General features: G+C 39.6%; 1 protein-coding gene across 12 annotated transcripts in view; it reads left to right on the forward strand.

Moving 5' to 3' along the window:
* MEGF11 (multiple EGF like domains 11) overlaps positions 1-27,558 on the forward strand; it is a 456,165-nt gene that overhangs the window by 143,846 nt on the left and 284,761 nt on the right. For all 12 annotated transcript variants that reach the window (XR_007951038.1, XR_007951037.1, XM_051980816.1 and 9 more), the window contains exons 2-4: positions 13,004-13,127; positions 18,181-18,282; positions 24,492-24,592. Coding sequence is in view for 10 of the 12 variants with exons in the window: in XM_051980816.1 (XP_051836776.1) it covers positions 13,012-13,127; positions 18,181-18,282; positions 24,492-24,592 (319 nt within the window). In the remaining 2 variants the exon portion in view is untranslated. The remainder of the gene's footprint in view (positions 1-13,003; positions 13,128-18,180; positions 18,283-24,491; positions 24,593-27,558) is intronic.

Consider the following 27,558-nt stretch of genomic DNA (forward strand, 5'->3'; position numbering starts at 1 on the left):
TGCGCCCAAGGTGATTCCCCATAGCTGTCAGTTGGAAAAGATTGTAAATCACAGATAATTTCTAGATCTGCTTTGGTGCAGGAATGTGTGGATGTTCAGCTATTTCCGTCGTGTCTGATTCTTGATGACCTTATTTGAATTTTCTTGGCAAAGATACTGGAGGAGTCTGTCATTTCCTTTTCTAGCTCATTTTGCAGATAAGAAAACTGTGGCCAGAAGGGTGAAGTGGGTAAACCCAGGGTCTCACTGCTAGAAAATGTCTGAGGCTAAATTGGAACTCATGAAGATGAGATAATCTTTCTGACTCCAAGCCCACCTCTAGTCACTGTCATCTAGCTGCCCTAAGCAGGGAATTACGTAGTGAGAATTCTCCACGTTCTTGTAATCATAGATCAAGAAAGGGGGTGGGGCAGGGGAGGAACCCTTAAAGTTTTTAGGTGTTTTATTTATGTTATTTTATCTTCAATTCTATAACAGCCTTGGGAAGTTTGTACTACAAAGTATCATTATCACCATTTTACAGATACTGTGTCTCGGACAGGTTCAGTGAATTGCTCATGGTCACACAGCAAGTAAGTATCAAAGGTGGTATGTGAACGGCCATTTCTGTATACCCCACTGCCTCTAAATGGTGGTTAAGCCTGGCAGTGCCTTTAGGAGGTGTAAACTTGTGACCCTTTCTCTCAATCTAGTGCTGTTCTGTTACTGCTTGCTTTTTCCGGACATCCATCAGGTTTCAAGGCTGCTTATTCTTGGCCAGAGTATCTATTTAACTCTATTTAATGGAGTCCCCAGGCTTCTACTGCAATATATTAACTATTTTAGGCTATGGCATTCTGAGGAAACAGAGCAGAATGTATCAGGCTGCTTTAGCTCAGGCCAGGACTAGGGAATAATTCTAATTCAATCTGATTCATCTGGTGGGACCCCAAACTGGCATAGGGATCACTGCTGACTCTGGGAATTTCTACTGCACAAGTATACTCATGCTTATACTCACAAATACATACACACATAGAAGCAGGTATGCTTTTGGAATATGAAGAAGCCCTGAAAGCCTTGATTTTTTTTCATTTTAATTTTTTAAAATTTGAAATTAGAAAAAAATGTTTGCTACAAACTGGGGCTCAATGGGGATATCATGATAATATGTTAGGTTTCATGATGGCAGAAAATATCTTAATCCCAGACATCAGGTAGGCCCAAATGTGGGCAGTAATTCTTCTTTTTTACTTTCAGCCAAGCAGTAGTGTGAGTACTGGCTTTCTGATCACTAAAGAATGACATCCTTGGGATAGGGAAGTTGAATATGCTATAGATAGATAAGGAAGAAGATCATATACTTTTCTTTCTTTCTGCTTGAATTGAGGATAAGTCTGGAACTTGGCCAAATAAGTACAATCTATTTTTGATTCAGAAAAATTACAGATAGGAATGCATGTACATCTTCTATATATAGAAGATATAAATCTCTCTTTATATATTGTCCCTATACCTCTCCCCAATGCCACTAGAAATGTTAAGCATTTGCTTTATCAGCCCTTGATGGGAGCTTTCTTCTGCTATTCTGTGAGACTAAAAACATTTTTTTCATGGAAAACTTGCTAAGTGCATCAGTCAGCCCTGCTCTCCTTCCTTTTTCCATCCCACTCTATCCCACCCTCAATTGCATCCTGAAGTATCTGTTGATTATAAGTCAAAGGTATATACTGTGAGGGTGAGGTTTGATGAATTCTGCAGTTGAAAATGCCCCAGTGAGACTACAGTGGTCTGTAGATACATGCTGCTGCTGGTTTTCAAGGCATTTTCCATTAATAAATTGACATTGCTGCTATGCAGCATTAGTCATAATGCAGGATATTTCCAGGAGACCACTGAACAAGCCAGGAGAGGTCAGGACCAGAAGTCTAGTTGGAATTGAGGACAGATAATCAAGTATGAATCAGGACATGGATGGTTCTTACTTGGATCCATTTTGAAAGTGGAGTTTAATTTAAGCTTAGAAAAGCCATGTGATAGAGGAGTGGTTCCTCAGTAGTTGAATCAGGTTCATCTTTTAAGAGGTCAGCAGCAGGGGCCAGGCAACAAGTGGATTCCTGGCAGATGGGCAAAGTTTCAGCGTGGAGTAATTGAATGCCAGATGGTCATGTTCACCCAAGCGGCACACTTTGGCTATGATCTCTGATTCTCTGACAGAGGCTTGCTGTCAGAGTACCTGTGTTCAGATGCTGGCTCTGATACTTAACTTCCTTTGTGATCTTGGACAAGTCACTGTGTACTTGTTTATATATTAAATGATTTCCAGAGGCCCTTCGAGCTCTGAAACCTGTGCTCTTGACCTTGGATTTCTGTGCCCTGAGTAGTTTGCATGCCTTTCCAATTCAATTAAATAAACTTCTGGAGGGCAGAGATTGTTTCTGACACTTCTTCTACCTCCAGTGCTCAATAAGTGCTTGTTGGTAGACAGCTTGTGTAGTCTACTGACACCCTCAAGGCAGGTCTACAGAACCTCTGTCCCCAAAAGATCAAAGAAAGAAGAAAAGGTTCTCTATATACAAAAACATTTATAGTGTGGTATACCTGTAGTTACATTGCAGGGGTTCTCAAACTTTTAAATAGGGGGCCCGTTCACTGTCCCTCAGACTGTTGGAGGGCCAGACTATAGTAAAAACAAAAACTTTGTTTTGTGGGCCTTTAAATAAAGAAACTTCATAGCCCTGGGTGAGCAAGATAATCATCCTCAGCTGCCACATCTGGCCTTCGGGCCATAGTTTGAGGACCCAAATGATCATTTTCTCTGTCAAGTTTAACGATAAGGTTCTAGCAGTGTGTTCAGTATACTCTATCATAGAGCATGGTCTATTTATATATAATATAGACTGAGAAACAGAAGGTTGTCCATAAATTGGGAAATGGTGGAACAAACTATGGTATGAGAATTTTGAAACACTTTATTGTTGTTGAATTGTTTCAATCTTGTCCAACTCTTTGTGACTCCATTTGGGGTTTTCTTGGCAAAGATATTGGAGTAGTTCGCCATTCCTTCTCCAGCTTATTTTACAGATGAGGAAACTGAGGCAAACAGGGTAAAATATCTTGTCCAGGGTCACACAGCTAGTAAATGTCTGAGGCTGGAATTGAACTCAAGAAGATGAGTTTTCTTGACTCCAGGCCCAGCACCTCTATCCACTATATATATCATCTAGCTGACCCTGGTAAAATACTATTGTGTGACTTTAAAAAATTATGAAGACAAATCACTATTGATCAGAGAAATGCAAATTTAAAAAGTCTGAGATACCACTACATACCTATCAGATTGGCTAAGATGACGGTTAAAAATAATGATGAATGTTGGAGGGGATGTGGGAAAATTGGGACACTGATGCATTGTTGGTGGAATTGTGAACACATCCAGCCATTCTGGAGAGCAGTCTGGAATTATGCCCCAAAAGTTATCAAACTGTGCATACCCTTTGATCCAGCAGTGCTACTACTGGGCTTATACCCCAAAGAGATACTAAAGAAGGGAAAAGGACCTGTATGTGCCAAAATGTTTGTGGCAGCCCTGTTTGTAGTGGCTAGAAACTGGAAATTGAATGGATGCCCATCAATTGGAGAATGGCTGAATAAATTGTGGTATATGAATGTTATGGAATATTATTGTTCTGTAAGAAATGACCAGCAGGATGAATACAGAAAGGCTTGGAGAGACTTACATGAACTGATGCTAAGTGAAATGAGCAGAACCAGGAGATCATTGTACACTTCGACAACGATATTGTATGAGGATGTATTCTGATGGAAGTGGATTTCTTTGACAAAGAGACCTGAGTTTCAATGGATAAATGATGGACAGAAGCAGCTACACCCAAAGAAAGAACACTGGGAAATGAATGTGAACTATTTGCATTTTTGTTTTTCTTCCCGGGTTATTTTTACCTTCTGAATCCAATTCTCCCTGTGCAACAAGAGAACTGTTCGGTTCTGCACACATATATTGTATCTAGGATATACTGCAACATATCTAACATATATAGGGCTGCTTGCCATCTAGGGGAGGGGGTGGAGGGAGGGAGGGGAAAAATCGGAACAGAAGCAAGTGCAAGGGATAATGTTGTAAAAAAAAATTACCCTGGCATGGATTCTGTCAATATAAAGTTATTATTAAATAAAATAAAATAAAAAATTATGAAGAAAACAGTCATGTAGAAACCTGAAAAATCTTGCATGATGATCGAACAAAATGAGCAGAAACAGAATAGTTTGAGCAAGTTGAACTTATTATCTATTTTAAAAGAAAAAAAAGTTGTACATACTAAAGATTTTCAGTTTTATGCATTATTTTCTCTCTCTTTCCTCATTCTGTGCCCATCTTATTTAGCATTTGTTCAGTTCAGAATAAAATGAAATGTTATTTCTCCCCAAATTTATTTTAAAGAAACAGAATAAGAAAATAGAAAAACAGAAAAGGAATACAAAACAAAAGAGAACATTGTCATGTGCCCAGCAGAACATCAAGGAGGATTCAAAATATATAACAAATACCGGTTCAAGAAAGTATATATATATATTTGTAGAAGAAATTTTATTCATGAATGTCCATTTTTTCTGTATTTCCTTATAAATTGTTCTTTTGTTCTCTGCTGTGCCCCTTCTCTATTTTATTCTCTTCCTCCCCTGCCTTTTATCCTCCACCAACCCCAAGCAGGCTATAGTTAGAAAAGAATGTATTTATATATACATATGTAGATATATACATACACATGCCCCCACACATAGACACACATATATCCCTGTTTACTCTTTGCTTTAATTCTACTCCTAACTTGCTTTGTTATTACTTAACCTCTTCCTGCCCATGGATCCTTTCCTTGTCTTCTTCCCTTATCCTTTGTTTCTCTGTCTGCCCATCCCTCCCCGCTTGTTTCTTTATAGATTTTGGAGGATGTTATCCCCTTCGTAGTATGTATGTAGTGTTGTCTATTTAACCCATTCCTTATATGAGTAAGTTTTCAGAACTATGAGCCTTTTTTCCCACTCTAATGCCTCTGTGTCTGTTCCTCCTCTGCACATCATTTACATGACAAAATTATTACCTTAACTCTGACCCAATTTTTCTTTCAAGCTTTTCTTTTGCTGATGTCAATCTTAAACATATGATATACATTTCCCATGTGAAAAAAATAAATAATTTGTCCATGTTGAATTCCTTTAAATTGATCACTGATTTTGGCTTTTATATGTTAAAATTTCTATTTCAGCTTTGGTTGATAGAAAGTCTTGAAAATCTGCAAGTTCCAATGTCCATGTTTTCTCATTCAATATTATAGATAATTTTGCTGGATATGATATTTTTGGCCACAGGCGTAGTTCTTTTGATTGTCATTAGATGTGATTCCAGGACCTGTGATTTTTTAATTGTGGTTGCTGATAAGTCCTATACAATTTTAATTGTAGCTTAAGAATATTTGAATTTTTTTTCTTGTCTCTTGCAAAATATTCTCTTTGATCTAAAGGTTTTGAAACTTGGCAATAATTAGATATTGTTTTTCCCCAAAAGATCTTGGTGGAGTGGTGATTGGTAGTTATTCTATTTCTACTTTCCCCTCATGTTCTATCATTCCAGGACAATTTTCTTGGATTATTTCTTGCATTTTTGTGTCAAAGTCCTTTTTTTGGTCACAACTTTCAGGCAGTCCATTATTTTTATATTTTTCTTTTCTTGATCTATTCTCCAAATTTGTCACTTTTTTATAAGATGTTTTACATTCTGTTTTATTTTTTTTTTCATTCTTTATCTTTGTCTTTCATAGCTTCCCTCTGCCAAATTTTAATTTTCAAAGAGTTATTCACATTTTTGAGTCTCTGTCTCTCCTTTTTAAGTTAGTCAACTTTTTCCCCCCATAATCTTGTTTTTCTTGGATGGTTTTTATTTTTTAGTTTTTAGTTTTTCCTCAATGTCTGTCATTTGATCTTTAAATTCTTTCTTGAGTTCTTCTATAAATTCTCTCTGGGCAGGGAGCCATTTCATTTCATTTTTTCTTTGGAGTAGAAGCTTTTCTTTTTGCTTCAATGTCCTTCTCTGAAGATGAACCCTCATCTTCCTTGTTTCCATAATATGTTTCTATGGAATGGTTCTTTTTTCTTTGCCAGTTCTTTTTTGGTCTGTTTGTTTTTTAATCAGAGGAATTAGTAAAAGCATCTCTAACCTTGGGGTGGGGGGAATGGTATTTCTAGGTTCACTTCAGCTCTCCCCTCTGACCAGGAACTCAACCCTCCAGCAAGTGTCCCCAGCCAACAGTATCTCTGCCTTGCTGCCTCTGCTCTCACCTGGTGCTGGTTTCTTTTTGCCCAGAGTGACAAAATGCTGGGCCTGGCATTCCTGATCAGTCAAGGTTCCCTTAGTCTTCCCAGTCTTGGACCTGGAATCCATGAGCCATCCAGGAGGTAAAGGTCTCTATGGTTTCTACTGAGGCTCCAGTAATACCCAGCTAGCCTACCAAGGCTCTCCTATTGATGTTTCTGTCGAGCTAGCCCAGTGTTTGCATTTCATACGGATTAATCCAGGCTCAGGGTCTTTCTTCAGATCTTCTTGGATTGTACCAAGAGAACTCCAGTTCTATTCCAAGTCTTCTTGATTTTTCACTAGTCTAAGTTCACCCTGAGGCACAAATTTATTCTATTTGTAGGGAAAATCAGGAGAGTTTGAAATTTGCCAATTTCCCAGAATCCTTTCCCTGAAATACATTATTAAAAATTTTTAAACTGAAGACCTATAGCATGGTGGGTAGACCCTTTAGGGTGAATATGGACAAGAGTTTCACTTTGTTATTGGCTGGGCAAGACTCACATTGGTGTCAAGATAATTTAAATCTGATAATAGAATGTAACGAAACACTTGTAGGTCATTAAACAGTTAACAAAAGGAAGTTTACTAAGCCATAGCAGAGAAGGCTATTTGGTGAGGACACCATATTGATTCAGCTGAGCACAGCTGTGTATACAGAAAAAAATAAAAAGAGAATAAACATACAAATGTGGGTTAAGTTGGGGAGGGCAAGTCCTATCAGCTAGGTGAAATCCAGAAAGGTTTCAGGTTGAAGAAGGGGCTAAAGCTGTGTCTTAAAGTCAAGATGTCAAAAATATGGTCAACAGTCTACAGGTAGCCCTTGAGTGAGTCTGAACTTGAATAAGACATAATTGGGAAATATTTAGGAAAAATAAATAAAAATAGATTAATGTTAATATATGGTTTTCTAAGTAAATATTCACCAGTAGGGATTCTTGTGTACAATTTAGTAACTCTCCTTTCTTTGTCTTAAAGGAAGAGAGTGATTCTATGAAGGTTATTTAGCTTTTTTTCACAGTCCATCTAACTTTTTGTCACCCGATTTGGGATTTTCTTGGCAAAGATAATGGAATGGTTTGCCATTTCCTTCTCCAGCTCATTTTACAGATGAGGAAACTGTGACTAGCACGGTTAAGGAATTTGTTCAGGGTCATACAATTAGGAAATGTCTGAGGCTACTTAGCTGCCATCTACCTGAAAATCAGGAGTGTCTACCTAATAAACCTAAAGTATCAAGAATATCATTTCCCCACAACTATCCTGTTCTTCCTTCTAGCTTTTAACCACTCAGCAGTCAGCCTAGGAAATAAAAGGACCCGGTGTTGTTTACATTCCTTTCACCCTTACCTCTGAATGTAGGGGCATTTTCTTATTTAATCATTAATGTTCTAAATCAAATGGCACCCAAAACGTTAACCTCTGTCACTCCAAATGGAGTTGGCCTAATAACATTGTAGAGTGAATTGATTTTCCTTCGGTCATCTAATAAGCATATATGTCTGAAATCTCCTTTCCCCCGGATGGTCCTCCTGAAGCCCCATTAAAGTTAATGGGCATGAGTTGCCCCTGAATGGTCCTAGAGAAAGGGCAGCTCTGATTCTTGCTGTTATTTACCGAGTCAAGCAGTTTACGAGGTCTTCGTGAAGTCCCCAGGGCAGACATGGTATTCTAAAAACTAATTATTCTAAGTGCATCTTTGTTCCCTATTCCTGGATGGGGTTCTGAGCCCTGGCATAGTGAGTAACCAAGACCAGGAAAATGTCTAACTATTGTGGTACTTGGTTAAGTAAATTGTGTAGAAGCATTAGCCTTTGTGATGAGATCATTGACTAAGAGCTGGGAGGGACCTTAAAGACTATCTTAGTGTAGTCTAACTCTTTTTAAAGTTGAGAAAACTGAGGCTCAGATAGCTAACTGACTACTTCAGTGATATACTGAGCTAGGATTCATATCCAAACCTCTGTCTCTAACTTCAAATCCAGCCATGGTCTCATTGCTATACCATGTTGTTTTCCCACAATATGCAAATCAGCACTGCCATGTTAGTTCCTAAAATGAGAAGTTGAGTACCTCTTATTTAGGAATTAATTAGGAATACTAGATTTCTTTTTTTCTTTTCATTTTCAGTTCTTTTTAAAAACTGTATTTTATAGCCTATTATGTTTCCAATTACATGTAAAGATAGTTTCAACATTCATTTTTGTAAGATTTTGAGTTCCAATGTTGTTTTTCTCCTCTCTCCCTTATTTTCTTTCTCTACACTACCAAACAATCTGATATAGGTTAAAAATGTATATTCATTTTTAACATATTTCCATAGATCTCATGATGGGAAAGAAAAATAAGGATAAAAGAGAAAAACCATGCGAAAGAAAAGAAATAAAACTAAAGGGGGTGGGGAGGTGAAAATAGTCTACTTTGATCTGCATTCAGTTTCCATAATTCTCTCTCTAGATGCAAATGGCATTTTCTGTCCAAAGTTTATTGGAATTGTTTTGGATCACTTTATTCCTGAGAAGAGCTAAGTCTATCATAGTTGATCATCACACGGTGATCATACAATGCTTTTACTGTATACAATGTTTTCCTGGTTCTGCTCACTTCTCTCAGCAATAGTTCATGTAGTCTTTCTAGGCTTTTCTAAAATCAACTTGCTTGCCATTTTTTAACAACAACAATAACAATAATAATAATATTTTTTATTTTCAAAATGTATGCAGAGAGAGTTTTTAACATTAATCCTTCAAAACCTTGTGTTCCAAATTTTTTCCTTCACTTTCTCCCACCTCCTCTCTTAGACAACGAGTAATGCAGTATAGGTTAAACATGTGCAATTCTTCTATACCTATTTTCACAATAATCATGCTGCAGAAGAACAATCAGATAAAAAAGGAAAGAAATGAGGAGGAAAACAAAGAGGAAGCAAAGAACAACAAAAAAAGTGAAAAAACTATGTTATGATCCACATTCAGTCCCCACAGTCCTTTCTCTGGGTGCAAATGGCTTTCTCCATCACACATATGCAAAGATAATTTTTCACCTTTTTAGGGGAAGCAATTGGGGTTAAGTGACTTACCCAGGATCACACAGTTAGGAAATGTTAAGTTTCTGAGGTCACATTTGAACTCAGGTCTTCTGACTTAAGGGCTCTATCCATTGCACCACCTAGCCGCCTCTTACCATTTACTCTTGCAAAACTATGTGTTGTTTTCTCCCCATCCCCCACTCCTTCCCCTAGATGGCAAGTAATCTAATATGTTAAACATGATAAAAATATATGTAAATTCAATATAGTCATACATATTTAGACAATTATCTTGCTGCACAAAAAAGGAAAAAAATGAGAAGGAAAATAAAATTCAAGCAAACAACAAAAGAAGTGAAAATGCTATGTTGTGATCCACCCTCAGTCCCCACAGACCTCTCTCTGAGTGTAGATGTCTTTGTTCATCATAAGATTATTGTAACTGGCCTGAATCGTCTCGTTGAGAAGCAACACATGCATCAGAATTGATCATCCATATAATCTTGTTGTTGCCATGTACAATGATCTCCTGGTTCTGCTCATTTCACTCAGCATCAATTCATGTCAGTCTCTCCAGGCCTTTCTGAAATCCTCCTGCTGGTCATTTCTTACAGAACAACAATATTCCACAACATTCATATGCTATAATTTATTCAGCCTTTCTCCAACTGATGGGCATCCATTCAGTTTCCAGGTTCTTGCCACTACAAAAAGGGCTGCCACAAACATTTTTGCACATGTAGGTCCCTTTCACTCCTTTAAGATCTCTTTGGGATATAATGCTTATCATTTCTTATAGAACAATAGGGGATACTAGATTTTCCAAGCCTGTCTATGTGACCTTAAAATTATTTGCTGTATTGATTTCTAGCTTCCATGCCTTTGCAGTGGTTCCACATGCTTAGAATGCTCTTCCTTCTTGTCTCTTTACCTCTTAGAATCCCTGGCTTTCTTGAAGACTCAACTCAAACTCCACTTCTACTTCAGGGATCTTATGGCTCCTAGTTGCTAATGTCTTTGTTTCTAAGGCTGCTTTTATCTACTATAGTATCTACTCTATATTTCTTTACATGGCTTCTATCTGCTTTTGCATCTGTCAACTCAGCCAGGCAGTTTGGTGTTTTAGTGGATGGAGCAATGGTCCCAGAGTCAGACTTGAGTTCAAATCTTTAGTGTGTGACCTTGAGCAAATCCTTTAACTTCTTGTCTGCCTCAGTTTCTTGGAACTGTAAAGTGGGGATAATAATAGCATTTACCTCCCAGAGTTATTGTAAGGATCTTGTAAGATCACATTTGTAAAGCTCATAGAATAGTATCTGACACATAAGATATATGTTTAATAAATACTTATTCTTGTCATTTTGTGTCTTTTATATCCTGATTGTTTTGGACTCCCCATTAGAATGTCAGTTTCTTGAGGGCAGACCTTTCTCCCCTTTTTCTTTGTAATCCCAGCAGTGGTATGAGCTTATAAACCTATTGATTGATTGATTACATTGATTCTTCACCTGTAAAATCTTCTACAGCTTATTCTCTAAGTAAGCTTTTTCATCTCTCCATAAGCACAGGAGTTGGGGAGAATTTGGAACCAATGCCCCAGCTTGTAGTCTTGTTCTCAATGTAAATTCAGCTGGCAGAATCTTTGGATCCTTTTACTCTCTTTTATCTATCATTTCCTGGTGCCTTTCAGCAAGGCCAGCATCCCTGTCCCAGGTAAATCTTACCTTCCTTCTGAGCCTTTTTCTGAGGGTACCTTGATTTTATTTTGCATGGTAGCTTCTGGACTCACCCCTGCCTACTGAGCCGCTTTCCCTGGACCTGACTTGTAGGTGGAGGGAACCTTTGATTTGCACATTCAATGACTCTCTTTCTTTGCAGAAATAATAGAAACTCCCTCTTTTTTTTGTCCTGTATGTTCATTCCTGCTAAATGATGTCCCAATTTTAGATATATAGGAAGAACCTTTTAAATTTGGAAACTGGAATAGCTGAGAATTTGTGGTAATCCAGAAAGGGCCAATGATGGTTTGCCTTTCTATTATTTGTGATAAAGGACTTGCTAAGGGAATAAGGGACAAAATTTTTAAATTAGCTCTTCTTTGGAGACAGATGATGAATGTTTGGCTTACTCTAGCTATTGTTATCTAGTCATTAAAACCAGTTTAGGAGGCATTTCTTCAAATATGTGAGCCTATGAACCTGCAAAATGAAGTACTTTGGGATGTTTGTGAATGTCTCTAGCTCTACCTATGATTCTGAAGTCTTAGGAAGGTCAGGCTTAGTATGAAAATAACCTTGAAGAGATGACAAAAATGATTTGAACTCTCACTAAGATATAAATGATTGGTATGCTACCTTTTCTTGAGAGCAGTTTTTTAAATAGTAGGAAATAGAGAAAAAGGCATGAAGACATTGAAGACCTAAGGCTAGATGTGGGGGTAGGGCAGGGGGAGAAGGGAAAGGGAGGGAGAGAGAACTATCATATAGGAGAAGGTAAAGCAAAGGAAGCCTGGAGGCATTGAAGGCAAATTTCTCCAACTTCACAGTTCTTTGCCCAAGGCTGAGTGTACTTACTTGAAAGTACTGAAATGACATTTTAAAAAATATCTTCCATAATTCAGACTCTGTGCTAATCTAAACTAGCTTGCATTTGTGATCTCTCCACCCTTGGATTCCTCGTGATGTTTTCTTCCTCATCCTCAATCTCCACTTTTGATACTTAGTCAATTCTGCCTGGTACAATGACTTCTTATGTTTGTCTCACATTCCCCTCTATCCAACTTTATCTCTTGGAGATAGGAGCCATATTTTTTATCCATTTTTGTATCCTTCATAATTTAGTTCACCAGTCATTTATAAATTTGTTTAGTCATTTTCAGTTGTGTCTTCTGTAACTCCTTTTGGGGTCTTCTTGGCAAAGATACTAGAGTGGCTTACCATTTCCTTCTCCGACTCATTTTACAGATGTGGAAACTGAGGCAAACAAGGTTAAGGGACTTGTACCAGGTCATACCACTAGCAAGTGTCTGAGGTTGGATTTTAACTTGAGAAGATGAATCTTCCAGACTCCAGGTCTCGTGCTTTACACACTGTGATGTCCATGAGCTGCTCATTTATATAATACTATGTACAAGTTTCTGGGGATTCTAAGAAAACCAAGAAACTCAGACAACTACTGGGAGAAATACAGCAGACATGGACAAACACAATTCGGGAGCCTTAGCATATGGGTTTTACACCGCAGTCTAGAAAGGAAGCTCTCTGCAGATAGGGACCGTGTCATTGTAGTCATTGTCTCCCCAGAATCTAGCTTGTAATTGGTACTTAGAAGACATTTGTCCAATAGAACTGATTTATAGGTGTTTGGTGAGTGTTTGTTGAATGAGTAAATGAATGAATACCTCTGAGTTAGCAAATTGTTACTATGATAGACAAAATGTCTGCAGCTGTCGGAAAAAATTGTAGTTTAAGTGTAAAATATTGAATGTTCATTACTCCATGATGATGGGAAACTTAATCTGCTTAGCAAATCTGTTTACTGTTTGATGTTGGGAATATGAAGTGCTAAACAGATGTTCTGGGAAGCAGTTTGATTAATAACCCCTCTTCTTTTGTTCCCCTTCATAGGACCCAAGATGGTACTCTCCCTCCTAGCAAAATCGATGGTGAAAATATTCTTTCTCTCCTTCCTTCTTCAAACTACACTCTCGCTGAACCCCGATGATCCCAATGTGTGCAGTCACTGGGAGAGGTAATGGTCAAGCTCCCCCGACATGTTGTTTGGCTCCTGAGGGTGCCCTGATCCCCTTTTGGTATGAATCAGTAATCCACAATGTTTATTGAATGCTTACTCTTGTGGAAGGCCCTGTGGGAGAATAAAACTTGGCTCCTGCTCTCAAAAACTTACAGAAAGGTACAAGTCAGCATAAAATTAAAGCTTCAACAGTGTATAAGTATGGGGAATTTCAGAGGGGTAGAGAGTGAAATTGGTGGAATATCAAGGAAAACTTTGTGGAACTGGATTTTGAAGAAAGATAGGCTTGGAAAGTACAGAGAAAAGTAACTTGTAGGAAGAAGAAGAAAAGACCTGCCTGATTTGAGTAGGATCATGAAACAAGGAAGCTTGTTTCATGTAAGTTATTCTAATAGCTCAAAAATATGGCCCTCTGAAGTTAACTGATTATTTTCTTATTCTTCTCATTATTATTAATAATAACAGTTTGTAATGATGCTTTAAGGCATACAAAATGCTTTTCTATGAAGAAACTTGTGTAAGAATTATTAGCCCCGTTTTATAGATGAGAAATGGAGATTGCAAGAAGTAAAAAAACCCCAAAAAACCTTGTTTCATGGTCAGTAACTATGTCAGGACTTGACCCAAGGCCTTCTGGGCCAGGGTCAGTGCTCTGTCCATTACCATTACACTATGCTGAGTGGTACAGATTGATGACATCTGAGCTTTCCTGACAGCCAGGGGAACCAATGGAAATTATTGTTTCACCCACTGCTCTTACTTTAGTCTTTAACAGTGGTTGGATTTAAGTAGTCCAATAGTTTGTCACTATTACTTATCCTTTTGTCTCCAAACTCACTAATAAATATTAGGTATTGTTTGTCTTCATTGGGAGTGGAGAGGGATTGGCAGATGATGTCAATTAATATTTATGCAGTGCTTTAAAGTTTGCAAAGTACTTTACATATGTTATCTCATTTCACCCTATCTGTCAGCAAGCACTTCTTAGGCACCTCGTTCCAGATACAGCTGATATATATTCTCATTCTCTCTCTCTCTCTCTCTCTCTCTCTCTCTCTCTCTCTCTTTCTCTCTCTCTCTCTCTCTTTCTGTCTCTCTTTCTCTGTCTCTCAATCTCTCTCTCAATCTCTGTCTCTGTCTCTCTCTCTCCCTCTGTCTCTCTCTCTCTCCCTCCCCCTCCCCCCAGGATTATACCGTTAATAAGTGTTTAAGGCTAGATTTGAACTCAAATCCTTCTGACCCCAGGGCCAGTGCTCTGTTCACTGTCCCACTTAGCTGTCTCATAGCTGAGTTTCACAACACAACCACGTGAGGTGGGTAGGGCAATGTTAGCCCTCTTATGGTCGAGGACACTGAAGTTCACTTGGGTCACTTGCCAGTGGTTGTTGGAGGTAGCCTTTGACCTCATTTTCCTGACTCTGAGTCCAGTCCTTTATCTACTATATCAGACTGCACAAAAAAAAAAAATGGCAGATGGAATTTCTGTTGGCGTTTATTGCCTGGGATGATTGTCATGATTTGTTAGACATTCCTTATGTGCTAACCTAAGTATTTGTCACAGTATGGATCTAGAAAGGCTTTGCCTGTTCTAGGTAGTGCCTTTATAGGTGGTTGGTTACTAAGTGGAAAAGAAAGAGACAGGGACACAGACTCATAGAGACACAGACAGAGAAATCGACAGAAACAGAAACACAAAGACAGCTGCGTGTTCACTTGTCTCCGTTTGCAGAGTCCTGCCCAAATTCTAGAAAAAGCAACTTTCCTGGCTTCAGAGGACTCACTAATACTTAAAATAAAAACTAGCAGCTTCTCTTTTTACATGTGACTTTGGGATATGGGGATTCTTATAAGGGATTTCCAGCTATAGGACTCCTTTTGATTGAGGTCTTGTGGGTATAAAATGAGGTCTCTTTTCAAATCAGGAAATCAGGAGACCTGGGTCTGCTCCCCACGTCCAGCCCCTTACAAACAATTTGAATGTTGGCAAGTTTCCCTTTCTTTATCTGTGAAATGAGAAGTTCAGACTCCGTGATCTCAAAGGTTCCCTCCAGCTCCAACATCCTGGGAGAACTTTCCCACTCACCCCAAAAGACAAATGGCAGGAGCTTCTGCTCCTAGAAACTTGGCATTGAGCAGTCAGTCTTGGTTTGCCATTTCCTCCCCCAGTTCCTTTGACAGGTGAGGAAACTGAGTCACAGCTAAAAAGTATCTGAGGCCAGATTTGAACTCAGGAAGATGAGTTTTTCCTTACTCCAGGCCCTGTGCTCTATCCACTGTGTCACCTAAGTTTTCATAAATGTTTATTGATTGACTAATCAGAGGAACTTCCTTCTACTAATAGGCTTAAAGATTAATAAATTGAAATTAGGCAGCAAATATAGTGGATAATATCAGGCCTTGGAGTCAGAAAGATCTACATTTCTGACATAAGGTAATCATATACGGCCATAGAACAAGTAACTTATCTTGTCAGTGCCATTTCCCTCCCATTCCTCTACCTTCTCCCCAAAAATCTCTCTAAGTTATGAGCTACAGTGAGTTGCTGATCTAAATCAGTGAAGGAAGTTTTCAAATTGGGAGTTCTCTACACTGCAAATCTCATTTTCCCCTCCTCCCCCTTTTCCTTCCCCCCAACAGTAAAAATATTGTTTATATCCTAAGAATGTTTAGAGGAAATTACTTTATAAACTGTAATGTGCTATATAAATATGGGTTGCTATTATTAGTAATAGTAATAAATCAAGAAGAAACCCAAATTAAATCTCCAAATTGATGAGCTATGCTGACTAGGACAATGCCATTACTTGGATGTTAGTAAGTCAAATAAATAAAATTAAAATGAGGGCCCTAGTGGAGGAATCATGCTATAAAAGAACAGCAGAGGTTTGTTATTGTCAGTGTTTCATTGGCACAGTAAGCCTTCTGAATTCATAGTCAGCCTTAATGCAGTCCCAGGAATCCCTGAGCCCATTGGGTAGGTGGGAGGACAGGCAGGGCTATCCTAGGGGCCTGCTACATTCTTGGGAGTCTGCAAAGAAGCTTGTGCTCAGGAGGGACAGTCCCAAGGCTGTCCCTTCAAATCTCTGGGCCTTGGGAGTGGGATAGCTCTCAAGCCCCTGCCCCACACAGTGATGTCAGAAGTGGCAGAAGAGCTCGAGCTGCCTTGTTTTGCTTAGACAGAGACTGATTACCTAGTTTGTAGATTTAGTCAAGTCCTCTTTCTTTTTCTTTTTTGTCTCCCTGTTCTTCTTCCAGAGTAAACTCAAATACATCTTTTGTTGTTGTTAAGGGAATAAAAGTGTCTTTTCTCTCTAAGGGAACATCTTCCATTGCAGGAGACACTTGAACCAAGTTTTTGTAGTTACTAAATCTTTGATTCAGAACAAAGGCAGTATAGGTGAGGAGAAAAATAACTGGATTAGAAGATCTGGCTTAAAATTATGGCCCTGCTAATAGTGTGAATCAATCGTGTGCAAGACAAATCAGCTCTGCCTACAGTTTCTTCCTCAGTGAGCTCCTTGAGAGGAAAGACTAGTTTTTGCCTTTCTTTTTATTCCCAGTGCTTAGCACAGGACCATGGTATGTGCTTAATAAATATTTGTTGACTGATTCTAAAATGAGGGACCCTTGAGTACTATCTACGTCTTAGAAAATCAGGATGGCTTTCTAATTTGATAATCAGCTTAGGTGAGAACTTTGGTGCAGAGAAAAGAAAGTTGGATTATTTCTCTGGGTACCAATCAGGTTTGAGGTTTCTCTGTTGGAGTGGGTTACCCAGGCTCTCCTAGCTTACTTCCTGACTTTTCTCTTGAATACTTGGGTGAACTTGGACAAGACATTTTTCTCCTTGTTGAGGAGAAAAAACTCAGTTTTCTCATCTGCAAAATGAAGGAGTTGAATGAGACGAATCTCTGAGGTTCCTTCCAGTTTGAAATCCTGTAATGTAGAGGGCCTCTGCTCTCAGTCCTGGGACCCCACGTTAGTTCCTAATGTTCCAGTAGCAGCCTGTTCTTGGCTCAGCTCCATTGCACATTACGTGAAGATTAAATCTGTGTAATTTAAAAAATACACACCCTAGCCCCGAGAGACCTCTTAGGGAGAATTCCCCAGTTGGATTAGTGCTCCAGACGGGAGCCTCGGTAATTATGCCCCTCCATCATAAAACACAGAGTAAAGACCTCCCTGGGCTGGTAAAGTCTGGCTCTGTTAAATTAATCTGGACCCTCATTAGCATTTTGATATACAAGCAATGTTAACTACCCAGCTACAAAGCTGAGATACAGTCCATACCCAAAATCTTACTAGAATTCTCTTTCCTGAATCTTCTCTCCTCTTGGTCATCCTTGCTGAGACAGTTGTGATTCCCTTATCTTTTGGGGTCTACTAGGGCTTAGCATATGAATTTGTGAGGATGGGAGCAGAGCTTTTGTCTATAGAAAATTGAAATTTGGGGATGCATCTGATTTCTCTTATTTGGAAGGCAAACTTCTGGAGGACGGGACTGTATAGTACCTAGCAGAAGGCCTTCCTCATGCATAATATATACATCAAATACTTGCAAATAATAAGCCCTAATGAATGACTTCCATGATTCATTCAGGAGCAGAAATTTTTGCACTTAAAATTTTGTTCTTCCCCAATACCCAGCACAGTGCTTTGCACATAGAATTTGCACATAATATTAAGCACATTTGGTGCTTAATAATTTTTTAAAGTTGAAGTAATTGAAATTTAATGAATAAATGAATGAATCAGTGAATGAACTTATTATTTCAGGAAATGAGCCAGACCTGTATTTCTGAGAGGGGGATGGAACATATGCTCTTGGAATAATCTAGAGGGGGACTATCTGGTTTTAGAGTCTCCCTTTCCTTGAGTCTGGGAATAGAGTTTTTTGTGAGCAGGGAAGGATGGTAGCCTGGTATTGATACATTGTGCAGTGTAGTGAGATCTCTTGGTTATGCAGGTAGCTAGCTCAAGGAGGGTGTGACGGCCTAAAAATTATCCAGTTCCCGGATGATAATGCATCTCTCTCCCCTCTCCCCCTTAGCTATGCTGTGACAGTCCAGGAATCCTATGCTCACCCTTTTGACCAGATCTACTATACAAGATGTACCGACATTCTCAACTGGTTCAAGTGCACAAGGCATCGGTGAGTACCATCCCCACATGATGAATTCTCATATTATTGGGCATCTGGGCCTTTGACCCGATCTTGACTCTTGAGATTGTCCTATCCCTGGGGGTGGGGGGAAGGCGGAGAGACAGACACAGTGGGAGAAAGACAGAGAGGGACAGAGACAGAGAGAGACAGAGAGGACAGAGACAGAGAGAGACAAAGAGAGGGAAAAAGAAATCAGGACCCACAAGTAGAAAGGGTAGTGTCAGAGAAGAATCCAGGTCTGGAAGAAAGGGGAAATAAAGAGGGCAAGCTGTTGTCTTGCTGTGTAAGTTTAATCTGTAAAATGAGAAATAATTTCTTCCTCACCACCTGTCTTACAAAACTGGTATGCTTCAGTGAGATAAAATAAAAAGATATAGAGGCATTCTGAAAACCCTAAAAGATGGGGTTATTATCAGTTAGTGGTGTTCTCTAAGAAGGCAAGCAAGAGGTTTGAATTCCTCTCCAGTGGTTCTCAAACTCTTTTTCTCAGTATCTTTATGGTATTAACAACTATTGAGAATCTGTCCAAAGAATTTTTGCTTATATGGGTTACATAATAGATATTTATCATAAATAGAAAAAAACTGATTTTGAATTTGTAGACCCTCTGAAAGGATTTCAGAGACCCTCCAGGATTCACTGCACCACACTTTGAGAACCACTGCTCTAGCCAGTGAAGATCAAGTTGGGAATCAGTTTACTAGAGATGTAGGCAATAAATCACAGCCCCAACCTGATTCCCTTTCCAGGATCATTGTAGATAATTAATACTGGCAGCGTATTAGAGGCATTGTAGTTCAATGGTTAGAGATCTGGTTTCTGTGGTGGGTAACTAATACAAGGAATAATAACACCTCCTTCCCCAGAGAGTCAGTAATGGGTGCAATACCTTCAGGGCCTCCCTTGACAGAGGCTATTGAGGAATGCATGGCAAGAGCCCTCCCTTAACCTTAGCAGTTACAAGGACAGCAGATTTTAAGAATCCCACATCTGATGATGAATATGCCCATAGAGAATCATGGATGTCTGATAGTATTTCGGGGTGATTGAGCAGACTCTCTGAACCATCACAGGGAACAGAAAGGATGAGTCCTCAGGCATGTGCAGGACCAGAGATCCAGGCTGGTGAGCAGGAAATTGTAGCTTTGGATTTACAAGGAAGTTCATAACCTAACAGTTAATGGGAGACTCAGGCATGAGGAGGAAAAAAGTATTCCACAGAAAGAGGGCCAAGGGTAGGGATCACTTGATTGCCAGAAAGTCTCAGGTTCCAGACACTCACTGGCTGTGTAACCCTGAACAAGGCATTTAAACCCTCATAATGTTCTAGGAGATCCCTAACAGCCACATGGTGATTTAGAAAACTACAAATTATATTGTATTGCATTTTTATTTATTTTCTAAACATTTTTAAATTATATTTTAATCTGGCTGAGGCCATACTCTGCAGTTTTGTGGTTCTCTGCTGCCTGTTTGCCATGAATCTGACCCCTTGGCTGCAGGCAACTCTTAGACTAAAAATTTCAGAGAAGGTGTTGAACTGCAGGATAGAGGAAGTTCCTCCTACTAATGAAACGACAAGTCTAATCCCTTTCCCTGGCATAGTAAACAGCATGATACAGTGGGGAAAAGACAATAACTCCAGACTGAAAGCAGGATACCCAGGGTCTTCTCCCAACCCTTGCACTAACTTGTGTAATTTGGGCAAATCCTTTCTCTTTGAGCCTATTTCCTCATTTGTAAAAGAGAGCTAGACGAGATGGTCTCTGAGTTCCCTTCCTATCTCTGATACCCTTTAGTTGTGCATTCTTTGCCAACTCTGATCGTGGACAAAGAAGCTGGCTTGCTCTTTATTTCAGAAATCGTCAGGTTCTGGTCCTGGAGCTGAAGCTGGCAAGGATGTCCCTGCCGTGTCTCAGTGACAGAAAGCATGTGACACTGCTCTATCCATTGCTCTGAAACCGGGGCTACCCATTCATCACCCCTGGCACCCGGCAAGGGAGCGGCTGCTTATTAAAATAGGCTATGTTTCTGGAAAATGAATTATTTTGCAGGATTATTGAGTTGTCTTGGAGCTTTCCTGATGACCCAGAGCCTGCACGTTGACAGCAATGTCATCAATTTGCTTAAATGCAGACGGGCATGTTTTAATATGGCATCCTTCACCTAAGAGTCGGCAGAGAACCAAACTTGCAGCCCCCTCCGCTTCCTGCTGTGGGACTGAGATCCAGACAGGCAAAGGAAACTCTTAATCTGGGTTATAAAGGAAAAGAGAAAACCTTGGTCAGGCTGTGGACGCTCCTTTGTGAGAAGTCCTAATAATAGCAGTTCTGCAGCTATTTGCAAAGCCCACAGTTCTCATCTGATCCTCACAGCAACCTTGTGAGACAGATGCTATTTTTATCATCCATAATATATAGAAGCATAAGTAAATGACTTTCCCAGAGTCACACATCTAAGTCTGAGACAGGACTCAGATAAACTAAGGTTTTCCTGATGTGAAGTCCATCACTCTATCCACTATTCCACAAGCTTTTAAATAAGATCCTAGAAGTCTCCTGTTAAGCTGGCTTAACTTGTTTGGAGGGAAGGGAATAGACTGGATGACCTCTAGAATATGCTTTCAATTTTCCCCACTCAGATGCTTACATAGTTTCCCCAAAGACCATGGAAACTCTCTGCCTGTGCTAGGAAGCCAGGCGTGGCTTTCCAAGCAGGACACCTCCTCTTATGGGTTTTTGATAAAGTAGAATGACCTTATCTAATGACATCCCCAAATATCACAGATTTCCTAGGGGATGCAAATGCTGTCATTTGTCATAAAGGGAAAAATTTAAAAATGGAAGAAGGATGATTCAGCTTCTACTGGGAGGCCAGGGAACGTGGAACTCAGGTGTGACTGCTTAGCCAGATATGGCCACTGGCCAACAATGGAGTCTAGCATCCTCAGCTAAGTTGGCAATGGTAATTATTGGGCACAGCTGAATAGGGTTTGCTGCAGTGATAATTTCTGGTAGACAATTTCTGGTAGACAATTTCTGGTAGAATAATCTCACCAGGAGGCCAGACCCATGGGAAAAAGAAGGTGCAGAGACAATCTGGAAGACTTCAGAAATCCCTTTGTTGAACTACTAGATCATGGACTCCACCATCCCTGGCAAGGAATCCTCTGGCCTTTACTTGAAGACTTCCAGAATGAGAAAACTCATTAATCTTATTAAGTCCCTTATAATTTCTCTCTCCTGTTTATCTTTTTATGCTTCTCTTGAGTCTTGTTTTTGAAAGTCAGATTTTCATTCAGAATGCTTGAAAGTCTCCTATTTCATTGAATGTCCAATTTCTCATATGAAGTATTATACTCAATTTTCCTGGATAGGTGATTCTTGGTTGTAATCCTAGCCCCTGTGCCCTCCAAAATATATTCCAAGCCAAGATTCTTTAATGTAGAAACTCCTAAATCTTGTGTTATCCTGATTGTGGTTCCACAATACCTGAATTATTTCTTTCTGATTGCTTGCAATATTCTCTTCTTGATCTGGGAGCTCTGAATTTGACTATAGTAACCTAGGAATTTTCATTTTGGGATATCTTTCAGGAGTGGCGGATTTTTTTTTCAATTTCTATTTTATTCTCTGGTTTTAGAATATAGGGGAAGTTTTCTTTGATAATTTCTGGAAGTGTGATATCTACTCTTTTTTGATCACAGATTTTAGGTAATCCAACTATTTTTAGATTCTTTTCATCAGATCTATTTTCCAGGTCAGTTGAAGAAGTTTCTCGTTCTGCCACCCAGTGTGAAACAGGACAAATCTAATTTACCTTCTCTGTGTTATTTGTTTATGTACTTGAAACCCCCTTTCAGGAATTCCCCTCTTCTCTCTACTCACTGATTTCTAAACTAAGTATCTCTAGTTCCTTCAATTAATCCTCTTAAGGCAAGATTTTGAATCCTTTTGCCAACCTTTTCAACCTTCTCTGGACTTGTTTCAGGTTGTCAGTGCCCCTTCTAAAAATGGGATTCCTAGAAACAGTACCTTTGGTCTGATGAAGGCAGAGTCAGAGCAACAATAGCACTTGAAATAATGGTTATGCTGATATTTTTGTAGAGTCTGAATTTTTGCAAAGGAGAAGGCGTGCTTTACAGGGTGTGGTTTTTGACTTTTACAACAACCTTGTGAGCATGGTAGTTGTTTCCATTTTACAGATGAGGAAACTAAGGTACAGAGAGTATAAATGGATTGTTCATAGTCACACGGTTCATAAATGTCAGAGGTGGGATTTAAACAGGTTTTTCCTAACTCCAAATCCAGTGTATTCTTTATTATTACTCCAAGCTGCTTCCCATATACAGCATAAACATTACAGACAATTCTTTTAATGCAGCCTAAGAATGCCATTAGATTTTCTTGGCTGCTGTTATACTAAGATAGTTATACTAGTGATTCATATTAAACTTGCAATCCATTCAAATCCCTGGTTTTTTTTTCATGGTTATTTTTTAGCCACATCTCTCACTTTCACACTAGTGCAATGGATCTTGTTTTTATTCTAAGACTGCATTTATCCTGATTGTTCACTGATATGATTTATCCGAGTTCTTTTGGATTTTGCTTCTATGATTCAATACAATAGGTTTTTTTTTCAGTGATTAAAGTGATTCAATAAACATATCTGGGCATGATGAATGCATAAAATCACTAATATAAACATTGAACAGAACTGTGCCAAGGACTGAGGCTTTTGGTGAACTTGAACTTCAATGGAAATATCACTATTATGTTAGGATGTCTATCATTGATCACCTATTCTTAGCCACTGAAACGAAACATGTTTTGTAGGGTGTCTGATTTTAGGTCCTGGAATTCATTGCCATTGTTCTGGTCCCTTGTTGAACAATCTCTTTATCTGGGATCCAGAGAAGCATAGGACCCGACTGCAGAATCATGTGCAGACTCACTACTTCTTTGTATCTGACCCATCAACCATGTATGGATTATCTCGTATGTGTCTTTGGTGGCAACTGTTTAATCCTAGGTTGACTTCCTGTTGCACATTTCTGAGCTCTAGTAGTTGGAAGCCGTGATCTCTGGAAAAGTAAATTAACGTTCTCTCAGCCTACTTATTAAGGCAAATATGCAGCATCATGTTCTCTTTGTTTCTATCTGTCTTCCTGCCAAAACCCTATGGGAATGACTTTGGGATTATCTGTTGTTGTGTATTATACAAGCCACTGCTTCCCTTGGTGAGTGGCTAACCAAGAATTGATGAAAATCCTAACTTACTTATATGAAATCTCAGACAGTTTCTCTCTTCCCTCTCAGTTCCCTCCTCCTCCCCTTTCCCCATCTCAGTGACCTCTTTAAAATGAGGGGGTTGGACAAAGAGCTCTCTAAAGGTCCCTTCTGGCTCTGAAAGGCAGGGACAGTGTTAAGAGTTTCAAGAGAGAGAATATAGCCCTTGGGTTTTCTTGGTGAAAAATAAAATGCTTCCAATTCTCTGAGTGGCTCTGAATGATGAACAGGAGAGAACATGTTTCTTTGGATGCCTTTTCCCCCCTTCCCTCTGGGGGAGAAACTCTAAAGGGACAATAGGAGTGATGAAATGAATTAATCTAATCATCTGTCCATCCCAGGCTTGTCATTGACAAGGGTTATTGAGCATATAATGACCAGATATGAGTGGAAGGAACGTTGGAATTGGAAGACCTGGTTTGAATCTCAGTTATGCCATTTATCTCTGGGTCCTGGAGCAGCCCTGGGCTTCTGTTTTGTCTTTTATCAAAAATAGTCTCTAAAAGCCTTTCCAGCACCAAATCCTATTATCTTACCTCTCCAAGGTCCCTTCTAGCTCTGCGCTCCGGATGCCCCCTCTGTGTTGCTTCCTCAAGGCTAGAGTTGTCCTCCAAATTACCCAGTGTCTCTTCTGCAGGACTGCAAGATTATGCCCAAGAATCATTTCAAGATGTGAGGGAGAATTGGCAGACATTAGCAGATGCTGCGTTTCTAATACACTCAATATTGCTAGTGTCAAGATTTCCCTATTGATTTTGTTTTATTGTGTTCCTTCACATCAGAAACCTCCATGCATTTTAAAGTAATTATTGAATGGCATCCTCGCTATAGCTTAACACAAATATAATTCTAACAGGAGTGATTGATTTTCAATGCTTTCAAGTGGCTTTCTGTCTTGTGATTTAGAATCAGTTATAAGACGGCGTATCGGAGAGGCCTCAGGACCATGTACCGACGGAGATCCCAGTGCTGCCCAGGATACTACGAGAACGGAGACGTCTGCATACGTACGTAGGAGATGTGGCTGTTCTTTGCCTGATTGGAGAGGGGAGGGAGGAGTGATGGAGAAGACCCAGGGTAATTGGATGAGTCGCAGAGTTTATCTGTGATTGAAGCCAGCAGCCACCCACATAATATCATGTACCTGGGTGTAATACATCTGCTCATGAGTCAGAGTAGATGCTGTCTTTTATTGAACCTGAGATTTTCTCCCCTGGTGTCATTTCTTAGGGATCTATTGGAGACAAATTAATTTCCTATTGACTAAGGCAATGTGTTATCTGGGAGGATGTTACACGTAGGGAACACATTAATAATGGCTTAATTTGTCAGATTAACATTTCACCATCCACTGTCGACAGTAAAGAACATAACTACAGAACAGATTGGAAAAAACAATCACAACGTTTACAACAGTTAAGCTTTGATGGCAAGGGAAAGGACGTGGGAAAACATCTAGCAGTGGAGTGTGGGGATTACTGCAGTTCTCCATCCCCGGGTTCATGGCCAAAGGGGCCACGTGCCAAAGACCAACATGGTTGACATCCCCATTTCCCTTTGGGTTAGCTCTAGGGCCACAGGATGCCTAGCTGAAAAGAAAAATAGGAATCACCCATTCTGGGAAGTTGTGCTTTGCCCTGGGTCCCCACAAAACAGCAGTGCTGTGATTTGAATCTAGTTCCTGACTCTAAACTCAGCATTCTTGCTCCTAGTCAGAGTTTTTCACATCCTATTCTGGTGGAGTCTAGTTTTCTAGACTCCAGTGTCTCATTTCTGGGAATAGCTTAGAGTGGTGAAGAGAGCACTGGACTGAAACCTAAGATAGTGTCTCAGGTCTGTTTAAAGAAAGGTAGTAGGTGTATGGACTGACCATAGAATTTTCAAGATCTCAATTCTTTATCTGTAAAATGGGGAGTTCAGGCAAGATGATTTCCCAGGTGTCCCTGCCAACTATCATCATTCAAGAAAGTCCCAGTCTACCTCTTCACCTCAGCTTATTCCTGGAAAATTGCCATTTTCAAAGAAAGCCTGACCTTGAGATATAGTTTAATGCCATCTCAGTATGGAACTTAGAATAACCAGCAAATGAATGAAAGAAGCTTCCTTCCAACCCTGCCTTCACCCATCAAAGTTCTTTCTGCTTCTTAACTTTGAGGAAGGTTTTCTCTGTTAATATTCTCTGTGCTATTCAAGTAGGTACAGCAGACACCAGAGAGACTCCAGATTGGGTGAGTGTAGGCGTGTTGATGTTTGGGAATGAAATGACAATTTTCCCCACTGTTGTTAAATCTCCCCCAATGTTGGAGAAACTCAATCTTAATTGCATTAGGGGTGAATGAAAAAACACTAGGACAAATACATTGGATAGGCTTAGTTTTTCACTAAAAATGCAAAAAATTGCAGAGCTTTGCAGGACTGAGCCAGCAAAAAGGACATTCTCCTCCCCCCCCCCCCCATTTCTCTGGATAATGAAGGCAAGCACAGACATTTCTGGACCTACTAGAGGTGGATTGAAGAAGGGAAAGGGGTATAGGCAGCTCACATTCTGATATAGTCCTCCACATTGCTTTTTTCCTTTTCCTCTCCCCCCTTAGGCATATGGTGATTCAGGCTGGATATATTTTATTAGATTCATAAAGCCAGAGGCCAGTTTGATGGCAATGTTTTCCCCCACTGGAGAGTAAAATTGTGTTCCCAGGAAAATCCTAAGAGAGAGGTTAGACGTCAGCGAGGGGGACCTGGGAAAGAGATGCCAAATTCCCACGATAATTTTCATTAAGTAATGTTGATAAAACCCTTTGAAGACAGACAACACTGCAGAAGTGCTAAGTGTCCCAATTTCATAATGTCATAATATGCTGATTTGTGAGGGCACTTCAGACCCCTTTCTGCAGCATTTATAATGGCTGGTGCTGGGACTGTGTGTAGAACTGACTGAGGTGGACTGCTTAGCTGAATAAAGCTGCTTCAAGCCTTGTTTAGGAGAAGGAGGTTTTTTATTTGTTTGTTTGTTTTAGGAAATTAGACTCTTGAACCCATTTTGAAAATCAAGCCAACAAACAAGTCGATGAGCCATTTTTATCAAGGACTTACTATAGGAAGCTCTGGGAATACAAATATAAACAGAAAGACAGACAGACCTGCCCTCAAAAGAGGTAATATTTTTGTGGGGAAAAGCATCACATAGAAAGGAGCTGAAAAGTGAGGGGAGGGAGGAGATGAAGGTGCCAGGTATGTCCATGTCACATTATGATGTATTATGAACTGTCATGTTCTCTGTTTAACCAGGCAGCATATCACAGTATCACAGTGGAGAGAAGGCTGGCCTTGGAGTTTCAGTCCTGTCTCTTACACACTAACTCTCCATCCCCCAGGCACTTCTTTAAGATTTAAGATACAGCAAAATTGCAGAATTGTACAAAAGTAGATTAGCGAGCTAGAGATGTGCGTGGGAGAAGGAGATTTATTATTTTTGTTATTTTAATTTTTATTCCATGAAATTTTGCGTGTGAACCCATTTGAAAAGGCAAACCAACAAGCAAGTTAAGTCAAGAGCTGTTGGAATCTGAGAGATTATGTAACTCATGATGAAGAAACTAAGACCCTGGGAAGTTGTGGCTTTCCCAGGGGCAGATAATAGTCATTTTTAATGGGATTTGAACTAAGGTCCTTTGACTCTAGGACTAATACTCTTTTCCCCTTACCGTGCTGTCTCAAATAGTGAAGGGGGAGTTTCCACATTAGGATTTCATACTGATGGAACCACTGGTCCAGACCAATAAATGAACACAATTCAACTTCTGTCTTTGTGACAGCACACAAAAGGTCAAGGTCAGTTGCAGAGAGTCAGGAGGACATGGAAGTATCTTGCTGGGCTTTGCTATCAGAGGTTTTTACTTTCTTGACCAACCTTTTCTGTGAGTATCAGAAAGGCTCTATGTGCTGACTCTGCCAGGGAAGGAGAAAGGTGGCA

This window comes from Antechinus flavipes, chromosome 2, assembly GCF_016432865.1.
Source record: "Antechinus flavipes isolate AdamAnt ecotype Samford, QLD, Australia chromosome 2, AdamAnt_v2, whole genome shotgun sequence".
NCBI classification, from domain to species: Eukaryota; Metazoa; Chordata; class Mammalia; order Dasyuromorphia; family Dasyuridae; genus Antechinus; species Antechinus flavipes.